Source organism: Protopterus annectens, chromosome 2.part2 (assembly GCF_019279795.1).
Source record: "Protopterus annectens isolate FY-2018-M chromosome 2.part2, PAN1.0, whole genome shotgun sequence".
NCBI lineage: Eukaryota > Metazoa > Chordata > Ceratodontiformes > Protopteridae > Protopterus > Protopterus annectens.
The window spans coordinates 481,991,719-482,010,447 of NC_056730.1; the positions used below are offsets into that span (position 1 = coordinate 481,991,719).

General features: G+C 41.5%; 1 protein-coding gene across 1 annotated transcript in view; it reads left to right on the forward strand.

Moving 5' to 3' along the window:
- IQGAP2 (IQ motif containing GTPase activating protein 2) overlaps window positions 1–18,729 on the forward strand; it is a gene marked incomplete in the record, with an annotated part of 4,327,392 nt that overhangs the window by 2,199,008 nt on the left and 2,109,655 nt on the right. Inside the window, 1 exon segment of the mRNA XM_044063965.1 lies at window positions 1,546–1,706. Coding sequence (XP_043919900.1) covers window positions 1,546–1,706 — 161 coding nt within the window.

Consider the following 18,729-nt stretch of genomic DNA (forward strand, 5'->3'; position numbering starts at 1 on the left):
TAAAGCGTGCCCCAGTACATGTTAACATTTTCTACTGATGTTCACAGTTCTCAAAGTTATTTCAGTTCTTTTCTGCTTCAGGGATAACAAAGAAGCAACTGAACAATTTTAGTGCCACACCTAACTCTGTTTTACATATGACAGAACCTTCTTGCCCTTCTTGTCCTCGCAAAGTTATTTACACAAAGAATGTATAATGTAAAACTTCCCCTATTTATAGCAACACGTGCATGCTCTGAAAGAACTCGCCAGAATTTCACGACTACAACTGGAACAGCATGTAAGGAAAGCAGACAGTATACTGAAATGGAAGGGGGAAACGCAAGTGACAGTCATTAAAATGAAAAAAAAAAAACGGCCAAAAATCGTGGACATTCAAAGAAAGTTTGCACAGTTAAGAACTACGGCCAAGAAACACTGCATTCACAAAAATAGTAAACACAATGCAAACTTTAGAACGGGTCCATTCAGTGAAACTGGCTGTTCAGTGCTCAAGTATACACTTAAACACATTGGCACATAAATAAAAAAAAAATTATTATTAAAAAAAAACGAGCCAGTTAACCAACATAAGAAGTTTGAGAAAGAGTACAGACTGACCAGCTGAATATGTATTTGGAAGAAATATGAAGCTATGAAGATAGGCTTAAAGCTGAAAGTCCAATAGCAAGATAGGAGCACAAAGCAAAAGCGCTGTTGCCGTTAGGAGCCAAAACAGGTTAGAAACTGAAGCTATAAAGGATGTTTCTTAGAAAACTGAGACTGTGGGTGGGAACCTGAGTGACGAGGTAGAGTGGGCGTTACTTTGCTGTGCTGTAAATTGGACCCGAATTTTAAACTCTGGGATTGTCCCTTTAAGGTCAGGTGTAGGGTTGGGATTAGGGGTGGGGCTAGGAATAGTATTATTAAGATGGATAGCCGAGCTTTGGCATTCAGGTCACACAAGCAAACGTTCAACATTATGAACATTCAACCTTTTAAATGTAATCCATTGACATACACATAACGGTCACATCAGACATATGGAGTTTTCACTTTAGCAATGCACCTCTGATATCTGAACCTTTAAATGATGGATTGCTGTAGACAATAACCACTGAAATTAGATTATTTTTTCTAAATGCTTTGTGTCTGAAATAAATGATTATGCATTGTAACAGTGTATTGTAATAACAAAAACATTTAATTAATTAAAAACTTGGGTGCTTATTTTTTGAACACAAGAATTTATTGTATTAACTTGTTTTAGTTAGAATTTGCCAGTATTCTCCCATATTATTTGGTAGACATGGTTTAGATGGCAGCTGATAATCTTTACAAGTTAGTCATTTTTAATGGAACCTTATTGTAAGATGCTTTTATTTTCTGTTTTAAAACAGTAGCTTAGTTTTTTTTTAATTCATTTTAAAATTGTCTGTTTCCCTTCCTCATCCTAAGAACACAGCTAGGAACTAACCATCCATCATATGTTGTGCTTTGCTTGGTCAGACTGTAAACTTTCTTCAGCAAATTGCAGCAGGCAAAATAACTTTTTTTTCTTCATAGGGTCTGTTGACACATGAGGAATTGTGTGTTGCCGTGGAAATGCTGTCTGCTGTTGCTTTGTTGAACCTAGCTTTAGATGTTAATGATACAGAGGGAGTAAAAATCCATCTCTGTAATCCACTCATAGGCATAAGCAACTTGGATGAGGAAAACATACAGAGGTACTGTATATTTATTTGTGTTGCAATTATTTAGCACTTTTTATTATATGTTAGTTTTGCACCTCTTCTTTGCTGAGTTTATCATTTGCACTGTTTTTTTTATCAATGCACTGGAAAGAAAAGTACAAAACCTTTATTTGCAAGAGATGAGACAATTTAACATTGAGGGGGGTGGGGGCATTCTTTTTTTAACCAAAACACATCTAAATTGAATTATCACTTTTGATGTAGGCAGTCATACAGTTATATAAATGAAAACAAACCATATTGCCGTATTCTCAGCTGCAGACATTAAACATTGTATATAATCTTTTGTGCAGTAATTGTAAATGAACGTTGCATAGCTCATTCAGTTCCTGCCTTCCCTTAAACCTCATTCCTCCTCCAAAACATTATTCTGGATGTATTTTTCCCACAATTCTATTTTTTTTTATTTAATTTCCTCCTATCCTTTCTAAAGATTGCACTTCCAGTTTTTTCATCTATTTTATTATGTTCACTGTTTCTAATACAGTTAGTTTAGACTTTGATTTCCATTTTCTAGTAATTGCTTTTTTGGCAGCCACTAGAATTAAACTCAGCAAGACCTTACTATGTATAGGAAATTCAGACCCTGTGTCACAGCTCAAAAATAATTTCCTAAGTTACACCAGTTTGCTCACCCAGTATTTCTGACATATTAGTCTACAGAGAACTGTTTAAAGTCTGCCAACTCATTACAGTCCCAGAAAATGTGTTCCCATTTTCCTCTTTCTTCTCAATCACATCTCCAACATTTGCAATCTCTGAGGAAAAATTATTTGGCGTCTGCTTTGGGTATAAAAATATCTATGCAAACACTTCCAAGAAAAAAACCTAAATCTTCTAGACTTTGTTGTATATTTGGGAGCCATACATATGTTCTCTCATTATTTCTTTGTGAATTGCTTTTCTGGTTTCTTTTCCCAATGTTTTCTAACCTCCTCTGCTTTATTCCTCTAGCATGCAATGTTTTATATGTCTTACTAAGGGAGTACGGTCATTTTTGTTAGGTCATGTGAACTTGACTCATCTTTCCCACACCCATACAGCGATTGGAATTTTTCTCTCAGATGTTGCCACACACAGGAATGTTCGTTTCTCAAGGATGCATATCATGACATAGCATGCTGGCTACTTAAGATGCCAAGCCCCTGAACCTGCCATTTTTTTTTGCCACGGTCATAGTTTGGCTGTTAATTCTAGTGTATGTTGGTGAAAAGTTCCACTTTTTTTTTTTTGCCTAGCTACAGATCCACGAATTGATGGTCAGAGACTATTGACTCAGTCTGTATTGCTGACCACAAACTATTATTGAAAGAGTGATTAGCCTAAGAACATATAGTAAATGCACAAGTTTGCCTCAGATAATCGCTAGTACGTCATACCCAGATATATGTTACACTGTACAGTTGCAGATGAGAATTATAATCAGTAGTTCACCTGAATTTCACCCATCACAGAGTGCCTTCTAGCACAGTCTGACCAGTGGCTATTGAAACTTATCCTAAATTATTTTGCAGACAAGCACACACTTTTAAATGCAGTATTTTTCAAGGGGTTTGATGGTACTTCTCCAGAACTTGCACAGCCCCTTTCCCCTCACTCTCTCTGCTGTAATGCTGCCACTAGTTATATCACTCTAGCATACAGAACCCTAATTACTATTTACCCTTAGAATAAGGCAATCATTAGATGTTTATGTGGTGGCAATAGCTTTAAATAGCAACTCATTAAAAGGCTGAAGCCAGCAGTCCTTATACTGTTCCAGTGCACATATCCTTAAGCTAATGAAAAAGGTCATCTGTCAAAAACATTTAGAAGTGTGCAGTAAAACGTACTATTGTAAAGAAAATTAAACATTGCCATTTGTAAAATATATCAAAATGTTCAAACAGCTGCAACATTACGCAAGTAAAATACAAAATTATTTTGGGCAGACACAGTTTGTCTAGCCAGTTCTAATGTCATAAAGTGGTAAACGTCTTGACTGTGACCCAGGTGACCTAAGTTTGATTATATGCTCAGGTGCCTATTGAAGCTGCCAGGGGAGAAAAGAGGAATGTTTGGGCTTAATTGACTTGCCTCTCTCTGGGAGGAAGGTGTGAGGTACATGCTGGGAGGGGGGGGGGGGTGTACACTCCCATGTTGAAGTCAGTGGAGACAGGAGACCAAGGAGTGCTGGCTTCAAGGGGAGCTGGGCAGTCTTTTGAGGTTATAGGTTCATATGTAAGTACTAGACTAGCTGCTCTTGCAGGCCATTTTAAGCCTAGCTGGTGCCCCTTTTTGTGCTTAAAATAACCTTATTCCATTTGGTTATAGACTGGCCTTACCCATTCCATGGTTAATAATTGTATATTATCCCTAGTGAGAATAATTGGGATTATATCATAGATAATTGGAGGGGATTCATGCATGGGATAAAGCATTTAGGAACTACCTCAGTCCATTAGTAGTACAGGCACAGTCCTGGGGTAAATCTTCTATTTCCCATCCATAATTTGTTGAGCTTGAATATGGACAGGGATGAACTCTGTTTTATGTGGGTGTGGAATCTTTCAGAGCAGCAGTATCCTCTGCAGTAAATGCCTGTCCCACCAAAACTGTTCTGTTGATGTTACCGAAGAAGTTTAGATTTCTGATGCCATTTGACTTGCTGATGTACAGTAAATCCATCAGTAATGGGTTGCTGCATCCTTTGTATGCCAAACACGTCACCTCTTAGTAAGTCTGTAGGATACCTAGTGTAGTGACAAGGCTTGTAGTCTATGTAGGACATGTTTAGGCCTTTTGTCCTTTCAGTAAGGTGTATCTGTGAGCATTCCATTTGTTGTTGTCTGAACAGATGCACGTCAAAGGAGGCAATTATACTCAGTGACTGGTCTGATGAGAGCTGAGTAAAGGGGAACAATGACATCCCTAGATGTTATTTTTGAAGAGAGTGACACAACTGTAATGATGTCCATTGCATGCCCAGCCCTGGACAGGTTGCTGGCCATGCTTAATGGGAGATAGGGCCTTAAAAAAGAAATCCTGATCCCTCTACGTGGATGAAAATCTTAATCCCGGTCTGCTGAATCTTTGCCTCTAAGGAATAAACGAGCCATAGTGCTTTCACCTTAGGGAGGAAGGCCAGGATGGTCAGAAGGAAGGTTGGAGCAAAAAAAAAAAACTTGCTACCTGTAACTGAAGATATACTTGATTTTCCTTTATCACTGATTCAAAAATCCAAATAATAGTTGTAAATCTTCACAAGCCATGGATTTCAGCTGTTCTTTATCCAGCAATGTGGCTTATATGCACAGTTCAGAAGTAAGACAGTAGCTGACTATAAACAGTCTTTCTTTGTGCTTTAGAAATTCAGGCAGTTTTTCCTTATTGCAGCTCAAGGAGAATGTGATCCTCATAATAATCTACTTCAGCAGGGGGAAGCAGAAGTGGTAGTGGCTGTATTGTCTATTGTGATACAAGAGATTCACAAATACATCCTGCTGATTCCACATTGCATCGCCAAGTTCAAGTGGTAAAGACCAAAATTTATTCATGTTGCCCACTAACTGCATGTGTTCATCTCTCATGTCTGTAGTAGTTCAGGAAACACTTTTCAGTCCAAATTAAGGTTGCCCCAGTGGTTGGAAAAATGGCAAGTGTTTACTCTGGAGATCACTTTTAATGTTTTCAAGATGCAGTATCAGAGTATCTAGTTGAGGCTTTTAGGAAGCATTCTTCTTGACACAGATGTAGGGCTACATTTGGAAATTTTTCTCATTTTGGACAGACTGGTATAATTTAACACTCCATTTAGCTTGCAGGTGATTTTGACATAGTTCAGGCAATTGTATGATTCTGGGCTCTAATGAAAATCTTGATCTTGTGGAGGACACGACTTTGCCTCTGCAATGGCTGGCTAAGCAGCTTCTCTAGTGAGCGGTGTATCTTTGTTCTCCTTCCCTTCCACAGTATTTGAACTTCATGACTGGTGACCATCCCAAACAATCATTTGAGCCTGGTAGCTCAACAACTTTGAAGATTGTCTTTTGAACATGGTTATTTTGGTGTTTCATCACCTCTTTGCTTAGGATCTCCGATCTTTAGGCGCGTTTCCTTTGGGAACTATGCCTGTTTTTCACACAGGATGTCCCTCAAGTTGTACCCTCATTTCTTTTCTAAGATATGGATTTTTTAATTTTTCCTGAACTGATTTATTCATCTCACAATTCCCAATATCAGGAGATGGAGGGTCCTTCATACCCCAGATGTACATTGACAGCTTAGGTATTACCCTGAAACAAGTGCACGTTTATTATGTTGTGCCATGATAGGAAGATATCACGTTTGCCAGACATGCACTCTAGATGGCTTAATCTCATGGCCGTCCTTAGGCATAGGCCAACTAGGCGGCCGCCTAGGGCGCCACTGTAGCAGGGGCGCTTTTCCAGTATTTATTTGGTGTAGGTAGACCAGGTTGGGGGCACCTGGGTGGTGTGGTGTGGGGGGGCACTGTGGAGCCCTTTTGCCTAGGGCACCAGCTGACCTAAGGCCGCTGCTGCTGTATCTACATTGTGTTTAGTCATTAGGTGGCTAACCCCTTACTGACAAGTTTAGTAGTCTGAGCTTACTTCACTTTAGGAGAAGCTGACTATATTGCTTGCGCCAAGAATTTTTCCATTGCATATATGTATGCTACAATGTATTGGTCTTCAGAGCATACTTTCAGCAGGTGTTATTGCCTGGACTATGACAACTGGGAGTTAGAACTTGCATTTAAAAAAAAAAAAAAAAAAAAAAAAAACTACTGCAGGATTAGGCTTTCTGAGCACTTTGCTTGTGTGGCCCTCCAGCTTTTTCCACCCTGGCAGTTACTGCTTAGGCTTCAGTCCACCACAGGACATATTAAGGAGGATTTTTTCATAGCTCAGCTAATAAGGTTTTATGTAATATCAAGAACCCTCCTTTACTGCTCACGAATGTTCTCTGTCTCCATGTTCCATCTTCCTGCATATGAGCATCTGTTTCACCAGCTTCATCTGTTGGAAGCTCCTATAAATCATGCAGGTATACACTTGTGTGCTACTTGTTAGTAATGTACATATCAAATCCTCATTTTTATTCCATGATTTGCAGCGGAGTACTCACTAGAGGTACAAGCTGTCAACAGTTAGTTGTGTGGTACAGACATATATATATGCATTTAGCATGCTGCGTTATAGTATATGTCAGAGCAGGCACACATGCATCACTGAATGTGATATTTTACATGCTTTTTGCCAGATGATTATTGGTGAAGGTGAACCCCCACCAATGAATTATCAGAGGGTCCTCTGCAGATCAGCTATGTGAATTTGCATCCTGTCTCAGGAATACATGTATAATTTATATCCAGACTGTTTTCATTGCTATGCTTATCATACTATTTGTTGTTCTTCTTTCGGCTTTTCCCAGTTAGGGGTCACCACAGCGGAACTCCGGTCCTGCTAATGATTAGCAGTAGATATTTTATGGTTGCCGAGGTGTCAGCTCGACGCCCAACCTTCATCGAAGGCACACCCATTCTATGAATGTCTTTCGAATGCCACTCAACCGCTGGGAGGACATGCAGACCACACGCAGAAGGCACTCCAGCCGAGAATCGAATGGGAGGACCTCTTGCTGTGAGGCAACAACGTTACCGCTGCACCACCGCGGCTTCGCTTATCATACTATTGTAATAAGTTTTAATGTGACTTCTTGTGTCAAAAGTGCAATATTTTTATTGCCATATTCTGAACTGGTAGCTACATTTGCAGAGTCATGAGAAATGAAACCAGAAACTGTAATTGATGAGTCTGTGATTGAAATGTCCTTCCTTAAGTTGGCTGTTTTTTCTTGAAACTTCAATAACCAGGAATGCGTATCATGTGCTGTGATGCCATCTTTGGTAATAGAAGAGTATGTATAACCTGGTTTCCTACCATTTTATCCCATTTCTGTTCAGCCAGTCTCACAATTCTGAAGTTTGTCTTGACATTTGACAAAGAAAATTCCCACATCTGGTGCTTGAATATTTAGCCATTGAAGTGATCAGTCATAATCCAAAAATGGAACCGCCATTGTGTTTACTGTTTGTGTGAGGAGTATGATATTAAATACTGCTGTAATTTCTAGAGTTTCACTCCACCTACCTGAGAACAGTAGAGAAGGTTGAAGTTCTGTCCCATTTTTTTTTTTTTTTTTTGTACAATATCAGCAGAAGAGTGCATAGAGAAGCTGTCAACAGGAGGACCCTCTGCAAACATTAGGCCTACATTTAAGAACTTTCAAAAGATGAAGAAAATGGAAGAGCAGACTTTGTTTATATTCTTCTTGATGGAAATTCACTCTTGGAAAAGGCCTGATTCCCCCTTGTGCCACCTTCACTACCCAGAAGATAAGGTTGTACTTGTCTTTTGTTATGGCATATGTGAATGGGCTGTGAGAAATGTATTTCTGGTAGCCACCAGTAAACATCAGCCATGCTCTAATTTAACAGCCACAGCACACTCAATACTAGTGTGCCCCCTGGAAAGCAAACTCTCAAATCCGCTGTCTGGAAATCAGTGTATTTGATGATGTCTTTTCCATCCAGTCTCAACCTTTGGGTTATCAGGTCTGACAGCAGCCATCTCAGAATCAGTCCAGATCAGTACAAATCACACAGGAATCATTCTCTTCTCTAGAAATTTGGCTATCCAATGCTCAGCTCCTACTTCAACCTAAGTAAGACAAAACTTCTCCTGTTCCAATCTTCCAAAGCCACCCAAAACGCCCCCCACTTCAATATTCTTGCAGAAGACAATACCATCATCTCTCCATCAGAACGCACAAAATTACTTAGTGTGGAAATAGACAACAAACTTAGATTTGACACCCATATATCTCTCACAATAAAAAAGTTCACAAGAAACTTGGTGCATTATATCGAAGCCGCCAATTCCTAACCAAGGCAGCTAGAATCTCCATAGCCAATTCCCAGCTAATCTCAACCCTGCTGTATGCATCCCCGATACTTACCAACCTTAAACAGACCTACACAAGCTGGATGCTTTTTACAACAAAATTGCTAAATTTGCCACTGGAACCTCCTACCGCGGCCATCATTGTATCTCTCTTAAAGAGCTAAACTGGCTAGAACTCCCACAACTCCTTCACTTTAATCAACTCACCCTTGCTCATAAACTTATTAACCACCCCCTTAACATCCCTTCCCTTCAAACCCTTCTCCAACCCTATCACCCCACTAGGCCCCTATGATCAAGCAACAAAAATCAACTCACTGTTATCAAACCCAAAAACTCAACAGGAGAAGCCATGTTTTCATGTACCATATCTAAACTTTGGAACAATCTTCCACCCTTTATGACTACTCTACCTTCCAGCAGCCTTTTCAAGACTGCCCTTTGACTCTTAACCTAATTATACTACCACCACTACTAACCACAGTCAGAAACAGCTAGTTGTCTTTACATACTTTAACATCTTGTCTGGCAACTTTGTTACTAATATTATAAATGACGAGAAACTATCTTAACTTGCAACATTTTCCATATATACTGTTGATAATCAATATCTTCTTGTATTAAAGCCAACAACCTGTAATGTTGTTTACTATTGCTGCAACTTTGTATCTATATCCTGTACATGATGTGGAGCTTTTCTCCCTGGGCATCTGCTGAAAAAGGACCTGCGTCCAGTCAGAATTTCCCGGTAAACAAATGTAAATAAATAATAAACAGTAGCTCCATGTCTTCTACACACAGCACCTTGCTCTAGTACTTTGTCCTTAATTCTCATTTGCTGTCATTGTGTGTGGATCTTGATCTACAGAGCTCCGTCTAACCATATCCTTTTTGGATAGCTGTCAGGCATTTTGTTGTGGGTTTTCTGACACTCTTCTTTGTGTGTTTAGGTTAACTTCTGTGGGGTTATGCATTGTGATCTCTTGTTTAGGCATTCCCACTCATTTGGTGGTGATCTTAAAAAATTATGTTTATTTTCTGTTGTTCTTGTTAGGAACTTAGGATTTTTGGGTGTGATGGGTGTAGTTTTATATAAATATTTAGTTGGTTATTGTTCGTTCCTGTAGTAGTAATGTTTAAACTATAGGTAAGTTGTAGGTGTTAGTTTTGTCATTGTGGTGGACTCCTAGTTGTGGAATTTGATGATGGAAAAGTAAAAAAAAAAAAAAAAAAAAGCTAGCTTTAAGAAATGTGTTTTGTGCAGGCAAAAACTGCCAATGCAAGACACCTAGGATTGCTACATATATTGTTTGGGCACAGCTTAGTTAGAGATTATCAAGCCTGTGCTGCATTTGGCTCTTTGGCCATCTGTGAGAGATGGGTCAAGCTTGTTATGAAAGGGGATACTCAAGCCTTTGGCACATTCATCCTCTCTCTTTTCTAGCAAGAGAGCTGAGAAGAGGGATAAAGAATGGCCCAGGTATAAGGACTCAATGTCCCCCAATCAAGGAATGAGAGGATCACAACAGATTTTCTTCATTCACTGAGGGACAGCAGGAGTTAAGGTTCGCTGACCTTTGGTACCTCTGGCTTTGACACATTTGGTACCTCTGGCTTTGACACCATTGGGTCCATTTGTTCCTGTTTGGCCCTGTTGTACTTTCCTGCTGGTGTTTGGAGTTTCAGATTCAAATTCACCCACCCTCAGCATCACCAGTCCCTTCTTGGCAAAGGATCCTTCAGCCTTGGTGGACCAGTTACAGTTTTCCCATAATGCCAGTGGAATTTTCTGTGGGGCCATCCCCTTTTCCTCACTGGGTCTGAGTTCCTGTTTGGATCTACTCCTCAGATTAGATTCTGGTGAAGAAGTCATCTTAGCTACCATCTGTGACATCTTGGATTATGTCCACTAGTTCAGTCAGGAGCATTAAACCTTCAGATCTGGAGCAGCTGATGTGGTCCTCCTTGGCAGGCCTAGATACATTTGGGTATCATCCCAGCCTCTTCAGCCCCTTTTTCTGAGGTTTTGGCTCCAACTACTGTTCTTCCTCTCCAGGTTCCATCTACTCTGGAGTTTACAGGTCCAACTGTGCTGTCCTTTCCCCTGTCTGCTCTGATGGCTTGGTGATTTCAGGCACCAACTCCTTCCTTGACATTTTGTACTCCGACAATGTCTGAGCCAGATGTGCCTCAGAGCCAAGTGCCCAGGGCCTCTGTTCCAGAATCAACGTCAACTTTCTAGGTATTGGAATCATCCCTGCCCTGGGGGAATTCAGCACTCAAAAACTTGGCTCTGGTAGTTGCTTCAGAGCTGGTTGAGTCAGCACCAGGTACCATTTTCTCACTCGGGTCCTTGGATTCGAGGAGTGCTACATCATCATCCAGCTTTGGACGTCAGAGAGGAGAGCTTTGGCAGCAGCATCAGATCCTTCTCTTCCTGTGGGTTTGCAACAATTGACTCCAGGCCAACCTACACCATTGGATCCCCAGATATCCCTACATTCAGCCCTGCCCTCCATTTCTTCAGTATCTCATCTTAATTCCCCTATCAGGGAGGTGCATGGTAAGAGCAAGTACTTTGATTCCCCTGATGAATCTTTCACCAAGGATACTGATCTCTGTGAAGAGGAAGGTTCTCCCAAATCCCTCCCATGGTGACTCCTTCATTGGCAGTTTGCTGGGATTGTTGAAACAGCAATGGAGATGGAACAGTCTCCTTTCTCAGAGGAGTCTACATTTGGAAGTCTTCAGCAGTGAGACCATCCACTTCCTGACGCCCTTATTGACCTGGTGTCATGGAGGGCTTGGTGGGAACCCAGTATGGTGGAGCCAATCCCCAGGAAACCAGATAGGATTTTGGCCAGCCCCAGGGACAGACTTCACTGGAATAAGGGTTCAGCAGATGATGCTGTCCTGGTTGTAGCTGCCACTAAGACATCTCCAAGGAGGGTTCATCAGTCCATCCTCCCCACAGGGAGTCTTTGGCTCCAGACCACTTGGAAAAAACTCTTGCACACCAGCCATCTTTGCCTTGCATATGCTCAACTACCTTACCCATTTGACAAGACTTCAGTGAGATTTGGCTAAACTGTCAAAGGTTGTGAAGACTCCGCAGTCTCTGGTGATGCAGAAGACTCTAGATTACTAACATCTCTATGAGGCTGTTGTCCATAGTGGCTGATGGGACATTCCACGTTGTGAACATTGGCATCATCATGTGACTTCATGCCTGGGTGCACTTATGGAATTTTGCAGACTGCTTTGTCACTGTTAGGCATTTCACCTTTATACGGTTCTTCCCTGGTTGGCCCAAAGGTCAAAGAAATACTAGCTAGAAGTGAACAGGATGGAAAGCCACTGTCTTTCATTGGAGTGCATTTTGCCACCCCTCAACAGACCTTCTGTAGGAATCAGAAGGGGGCAAGCACCTCATCTTTAGTAAAGCACAGCAACCTTTCCAGGACACTCTTAATGAAGGTTCCCTCTGGGCAGAGGGGGTAACTATATTGGACAATGATGAATTGGCAGAGGCAGTCTGCAGAACCAGGGCTTCCACAGGGCCTTTTCTGTGAAGCCCTTTCAGCTCTCCTGAATGGTTGTCTGACTACCATTCTCGTAGACAGTTAGGGGGTTGCTTGAATTTCCACAGTAAAGCTTGGGAGGCCATCACCTCAGATGCATGGATGTTGAGAGCTGTGTCCAGAAGTTATACATGTCTTTTTATTTACTTTAAAGGATTTCCAGAAATCTCATTTGGATGCACCACTCCATCAGAGAAGGAATGTAGCAGCGGAAATAAAGAAGCTGCTGGTCAACTGAGTCATCCAGGGGGTCCCACTAGACCAGCAAGGATTCATATCTTTTCCAGATTCTTTTTGGTAACAAAAACAAGGACCTCAGACCAATTTTGGATCTCAGCAAGCTTAACCTTTTCATCAAATAGACCAAGTTCCAGATGGTCATGGGTGCAGTCCATTCTACTTTTGCTGATGGATGACTGGAAGTGCATGGTAGATCTTAAGGATGCCTGCCATCACATAAAGATTGCACAGGAGATTTCTGTGCTTTTGACAGGGGTCAGTCATTACCAGTTTCAGGCTGTGTTCTTTGGTGTCACCACAGCTTCCAGAGTGTTCACCAGATGCATGGTGGTAGTGACAACCTGGCTCAGGCTGCAGGGATTTCAGGTTTTTTCCATACCTGGATGATTGGCTTCTCATCTCTCCTATGAAAGCATCCCTAATCAAGGATCTCAAGACTCCTTACTTCAGCAGCTGTGTCTGTTCTTAGGCACAACAGTGAATTACAGGAAGTCCAGGCTGGAACCAATGCAGTTGATGGAATTTATTGGTTGCTATTTGGATATTGTCACACAGATAGCCAGCTAGCAAGACTGACTACTTTGCACCTGCAGGCGTTTGACACACTTCAAGTTTTCAAACCCACTGCAGTTTCAGTACTGTATCTCCTGGGCCGTTTGATAGCATCTCTCTTTGTGTCATTTCTCTGGCAAGAGTCCACATGAGAGTTTTACAGTGGACTCTAGCAATTCATTGGTCTTATCTAATGCATTCTGTCAACTTTCTAGTAACTTTAACAAACATCTGTCACTACCATATTCATTGCTGGTTGGAGTCAGTGCTGGTCACAGCAGGGAGATCTTTCATCTTTCCTCATCCCCAGGCAACAGTCACAATGGGTGCTTTCCTTCAGGTGTGGGTGTGGGGACGTTTCGAAGGGAAGACTGTGGAAGGGTCCTGGTTGAGATACGAGGACGATCTTTACATCAGTGTCTTGGAGATGAGGGGTGGTCCTCCTAGCCTTGAAGACCTTTCAGGACCTTCTCCCCAAGAGTGTGATTGCCATCCTAATGGACAGCACGTCAATGGTGTGGTATCTGAACAAGCCAGGAGGAACTTGTTTCTATCCCCTGTATTGACAGACCATATGTGTTTGGCAGTGGGTGATGTCCTGTCAGCTGTTTCTGATTGCAACACACATTCTAGGGAAATCCAACATTCTGGTGAACAGTTTGAGCAGGAGCATCCTTCTGCCTCACAAGTGGTCCCCGACTCCACATGTGGACCAGGTTTTCAGCTGCTGGGGACTTCCCTACTGAGATCTTTTCACCTACCCATCCAGCACAAAGTGCAGCAGCAGCTTTTATGACCTGATCCCTCCCAAGGAACAGTCACCTAGGGATGCCCCCAGGTCTCCTTTCCATATGTTCCTCTCCCCAACTCCCTTGATAATCAAGTTTCTTCAGAAATTACAGTAATCCTCATTGCCCCGTTCTGGCCCCAGCAAGTCTGGTTCCCTTTTCTTTGGCTTCACCCTCTCTGGGTGTTGGAACTGGTTTCAAATCTAATTTCTCATTATTCATTATTACTCCTTCTGAACTTTCACTGCCTCAAACTAACTGCATGGTTTCTTCAGTTCCAGTGATGGCCAGGAATCCCAAGCTCTCTGGGAGAGTTATGTATATCCATTTGTCATCATAGAAACGCTCCACTTGGAAGGTTTATGCTAGTAAATGAAAACATTTTTTTCTATGTGAGCCTCTCCCAAAGGTTTGGATCCTTTTTTAGCACACTTGGATGCTATTCTGGACTTTTTAGCTGGTCTTTTTTTTTTTATTCTCGTCGTAATTATGCCACCACCAGAGGCCAACTAGTTGACATTTCTAACTTTCAGATTAGCAGCAGTAATACCCATCTGGTTGCTCTTAAGCTTTCTGAAGTATTCTTGTGGGGGTTGTGGGGGCACTGTTCCTGCTACACACATCTTTCCAGAATCTGGTCTCTTTTAGGATCGTCCTCTGGTGCTGCAAGTTCTTGCTAGACCCCCCCCCCCTTTTTGAGCCTTCAGCCATGGTATCCTTAAATATGTTATGGAAAACTCTCCTGTGGTGGCTGTTACTTTGCCAGGTGAGTATCTGAGATCCAAGCACCATCTTCTGTTCCTATTTGTGTTTTTTCATAAGGACAGGGTTACCTTGAGGAAAAACCCTTCCTTTCTACCAAGGTCTACTTTGAAACAGCCCATTCACTTGCAAATGCTCTTTCCAAATTTCAGTAACAAGGAAAAATATTTCCTTCATTGTTTGAATGTGCATAAACAACTCAGATTTTACTTGGATAGAACCAAAGATTTTCAAAAATCTGAACGACTTTTTATATCCTTTTCAAAGTCTTTTTCCAAGGTGACTGTTTCCAAATGGCTTTCGATTTGTATTCTGTTTGAAGGAAGTGTCTTTGTCTGTCAAGCCTTGATATTTGTGCTGCAGCTGCATGTTCTAATATTTGTACATTTATGTCCCATTACAAACTGGATGGTTCAGATAGGTCAAGAGCTTCCTTTGGTTCCACCATTTTGTTTAATGTTCTCTTCTAGGTCCTCCCTGGAGTTTTCTGGCTAGAAACTGTTTCCATGGGTTGAGACTGAATGGAAATGTAAATATGAGAAATGAAAGTTATATACATAGCATCAATAGATCCATGTTCTCTTCTTCTGTCTAGCTCAACCATCCCTCTCTCAATCCCCCTCCAAATTGTCACTGTTTAGGGAAGTGTTCCTGACTGGCCTTGTGGTTTGGCCTTTGAAATGGTGTTGAGAGTTTTCTGTTGCTCTGTACTTTTTCTCTGCTGGTTCTAGTAATATACTGTTTAGCTTTGATATTGCTTCAGGGGGTTGTCATGGGCGAACTCAATATGAGGCGAAAGTATTAGAGCTGAGTGATGTGGTAGAGGAGGCAAAGTTCTCAGACTGAAGATTTTGAGATGATCGGTGTCAGATCCAATAGCCCACAGATTGCGATGGATGGAAGAAGAAAACACAATTATTGTTATGGTAAGTACATCACTTTAATATAATTTAAGTTCAGCATCTGTCGTGCTTAGGCTTCCCCTAGGCATTGCTCATTGAATAAGAGTAAGGACGTTTCATAGGTCCATCTGTGCCAAAACTTGCAGGTGAGGCCCTCATCCTCAGGCAATTGTTAGATGTGTAGTAAGACTTGGTGTCAATTTTGCAAGAGTATATTCTTGGGAAGGAACCAGACTGTCGGCATACTGCGGAAAGTATTGTTGTTCCCCCATTCACACATCATTTTCAAGCATGAGTGAACCCAAAGTAAGGCAGTCTTGCCCCTACTCCAGCTGTACTGGCTAAGTCTCCCTGGAGCATGACCCTGTTGGGCCGACAGCAACCAAATTGACTGTTGTCCATGGATGTTTTGGTGGGTTGTGGGGTTGTCTCTGTGTTTTCTTTTAGCTTGGAGAGGCATCACAAAGGACCATTCATGTCCTGATGTGGTATGGTTTATTGAAGCTCTTGGATTCATAGACTGTTACTAGACTAACAACTTGGGTAGCCTTTCTAAGCCTAGCCAAGTTTTCCTGAAAGAATAATGGTGTCCTGTATCCAAATAGGACATTGAGGGCCAGTCATTTATAAGCTACCTCTGTCCATAAGGGACGTAGGTGCTAGGCCCAGTGTAAATTTCCTATTCTCCATCCACTTGTCTAGGTTGTGCTTAAACTGGGTAATGGATGAACTCAGCTTCACATGGATGGGAAGCCTCTTCCATAGGAGGGGCAGTCTCTGGGACATACATCTGTCTCTGCAGCATGTCTTGCTTAAGTCACAGACAAAATTCATGTCCCTAGACCTTGTATTTCTGGTACTGTTTGACTTGTGAATATGTAGGAGATTCAGAAATGTGGGGTTTTTGGATGCCTTGTAAGCCTGGCATAAATCCCCTTCAGCAATCTGTAGGAGACTGAGTAGAGGGAAAGGGCTTTAAGAGCACTCTGCATAAGGCAGGTTTATTACAAATGTTATTCATTTTGTAGGTAACCTTTGAGGTTGCTCTAGTTGCTGCAAATGCCTGGTCAGTTGCATACCAAAGAGAGCATTGTACTCTGGTCTGAAAAGGGCAAAGTACAGTGGGATAATGACCTGTTTGGACCTAGATGCCATGCCCTTACTAGTAATTTGCACAGGATCAAAGGATTTCCTCTTCACTTTAGCCATGTGGTAGTCAAAGGTAAGGTTATTGTCTATGTGCATAACCAGATCCCTGACCACTGGGTTGACTCTTAGGGGTGCATTATCACCATAGTAATGAGCCAGGATGATTGACTTCACAAAGGGTACAATTATGCATTGAGTTTAAGACGGTGGCTTTGACACCTTTGTTAGTCAGAGATAAGAACTTCTTGAAGAGTGCTAGTGTCTGCAGGGGAGTCTGTGATAATCCCCAGCTTGCAGTAATCTGCAAACTTAGTCAGCCATAAACTTTAAGCATTTGCTTCCATTTCAGAGAAAAAGATGTCAAAAAGGAGCGGGTCCAGTACTTAGCCCTGGGGTACTCTACTAGTGACTGGCCTCTTGGTGGAGGTGGCATCACATATTTTGACCTCCTGGGTCCTATCATTGAGCCAGTTGGATATCCAGTGGGTGATTAAAGGATTTATACCTAAATTAGTGAGCTTGTTTGTTATGCCTGAGTGTGGTATTGTATTAAAAGCCTTGGCCAGGGTGAGGTAAACTGTGTGCATAGTCTTACCTTCATCCAGTGCTTAGGTGACCATCTCAAAAAAGTCTACCAGATTTAATAGGCATGACCTTTCTTTTAACAAAACCAAACTGTGATGAGTCCAGCATTTGCAGGTTACTTATGTCCTCATTTATCATGTCCATGATGATTCTTTCCATAGCCTTGCATAAGAGGCTAGTAAGACTTATGGGCCTGTAGTTACCCAGTCAGTGGTTAGACATCCTTTGTTTAGGGAGATGACTGTTGACATCTTGTATTCCTTGGGCACAAACCCTGACAGTAGACTGCAGTTGAAAAGTGATTCAAGTGGACCAGAGTGGTCATGTTTCTGTTTCTGTTCAGTGCCTGTTGATGCAGTGTTCTTGGCCTTGAAAAGTGCATTGATGACCTTTAATGTAGTAATGGTTGGCGGGATTGTGTTATGTGGTATTTCTTTGAACTTTCAGGGGGGGGAGTGGAGGTAGAAATATGAGCCAAACCTGTCAGTCAAAAGGTTGGCAATGGCCTCTAGTTCAGGGTAGTTGATGTCCTTTACATTACTGCAGTGTTGTGTATTTCCTCTGAGGTTAGCTGTAGAAAGCTTTGTGGTTGTCCTGTGTCTGAAAAGCTATTTTTTCTTCAAATTTAGCTTTTGAAGTATTAATTAACCCTCTTAGCTCTCTGTTTAGATTGGTCAGGGAGTTTTTAGTTTGTATATCTTGTTCCTCCTACACGTAGCCGTGATGTTTTTCTTTTGTTTTATAAAAGACTGATGATGTGATTCCACCAGGGTGGCTTGTCTTTTGAGTTTGTCTTATTCTTAAAACAAATGGGCATAGCTTGCTCTATACAGCTAAAAATATGGCTGTACAGAGATTTTGCAAACAGCTTAGTATATTCTGTGGTGTTTACTGGGTTTGGGATTGCTCGGAATTTAGTCAAGCTGTTACATAGTACACAGGTTAGCTTTGGAATAGTTTATAAAGGTTTCTGGTTTTGCTGGATCTGTGGATTTAATTATTTCAAGTAATACTGCTTTATGATCAGCTCTGACAAGCACAGACATTACATTGGGTCAGGAACATTGGTATTCCATGTTCATAAGTACAGGATCAAGAATGTTGGCACACCCCGGTTGGTATTAAGGTTTAGGAATTGCTGGGCTTGTGCATTAGAAGTGGTGTAGGATTCCCAATCTGTAGCGGGGTTGTTGAGGTGCCCCATGAATATCCTATTGGGTTGAATGGTGAGGGACTGTAGTACATTGAAATAGGTAGTATGAGTTTCCTGGGACATGGAGGGGGACCTATTTTTTTTGCAAAGAATATGGTATGACACCCTGTTTTTGATGAGTTCCACATGTATGAGTTCCAGTGTGTCATACACCCTAACTAGTCTGGATGTAAGATGTTTCTTAATATAGACTGAGAACACCACCTTTTGTTCCCTGCTGTGCAGTAGCTGGTATGAAAGGCATTATAACCTTGTATTG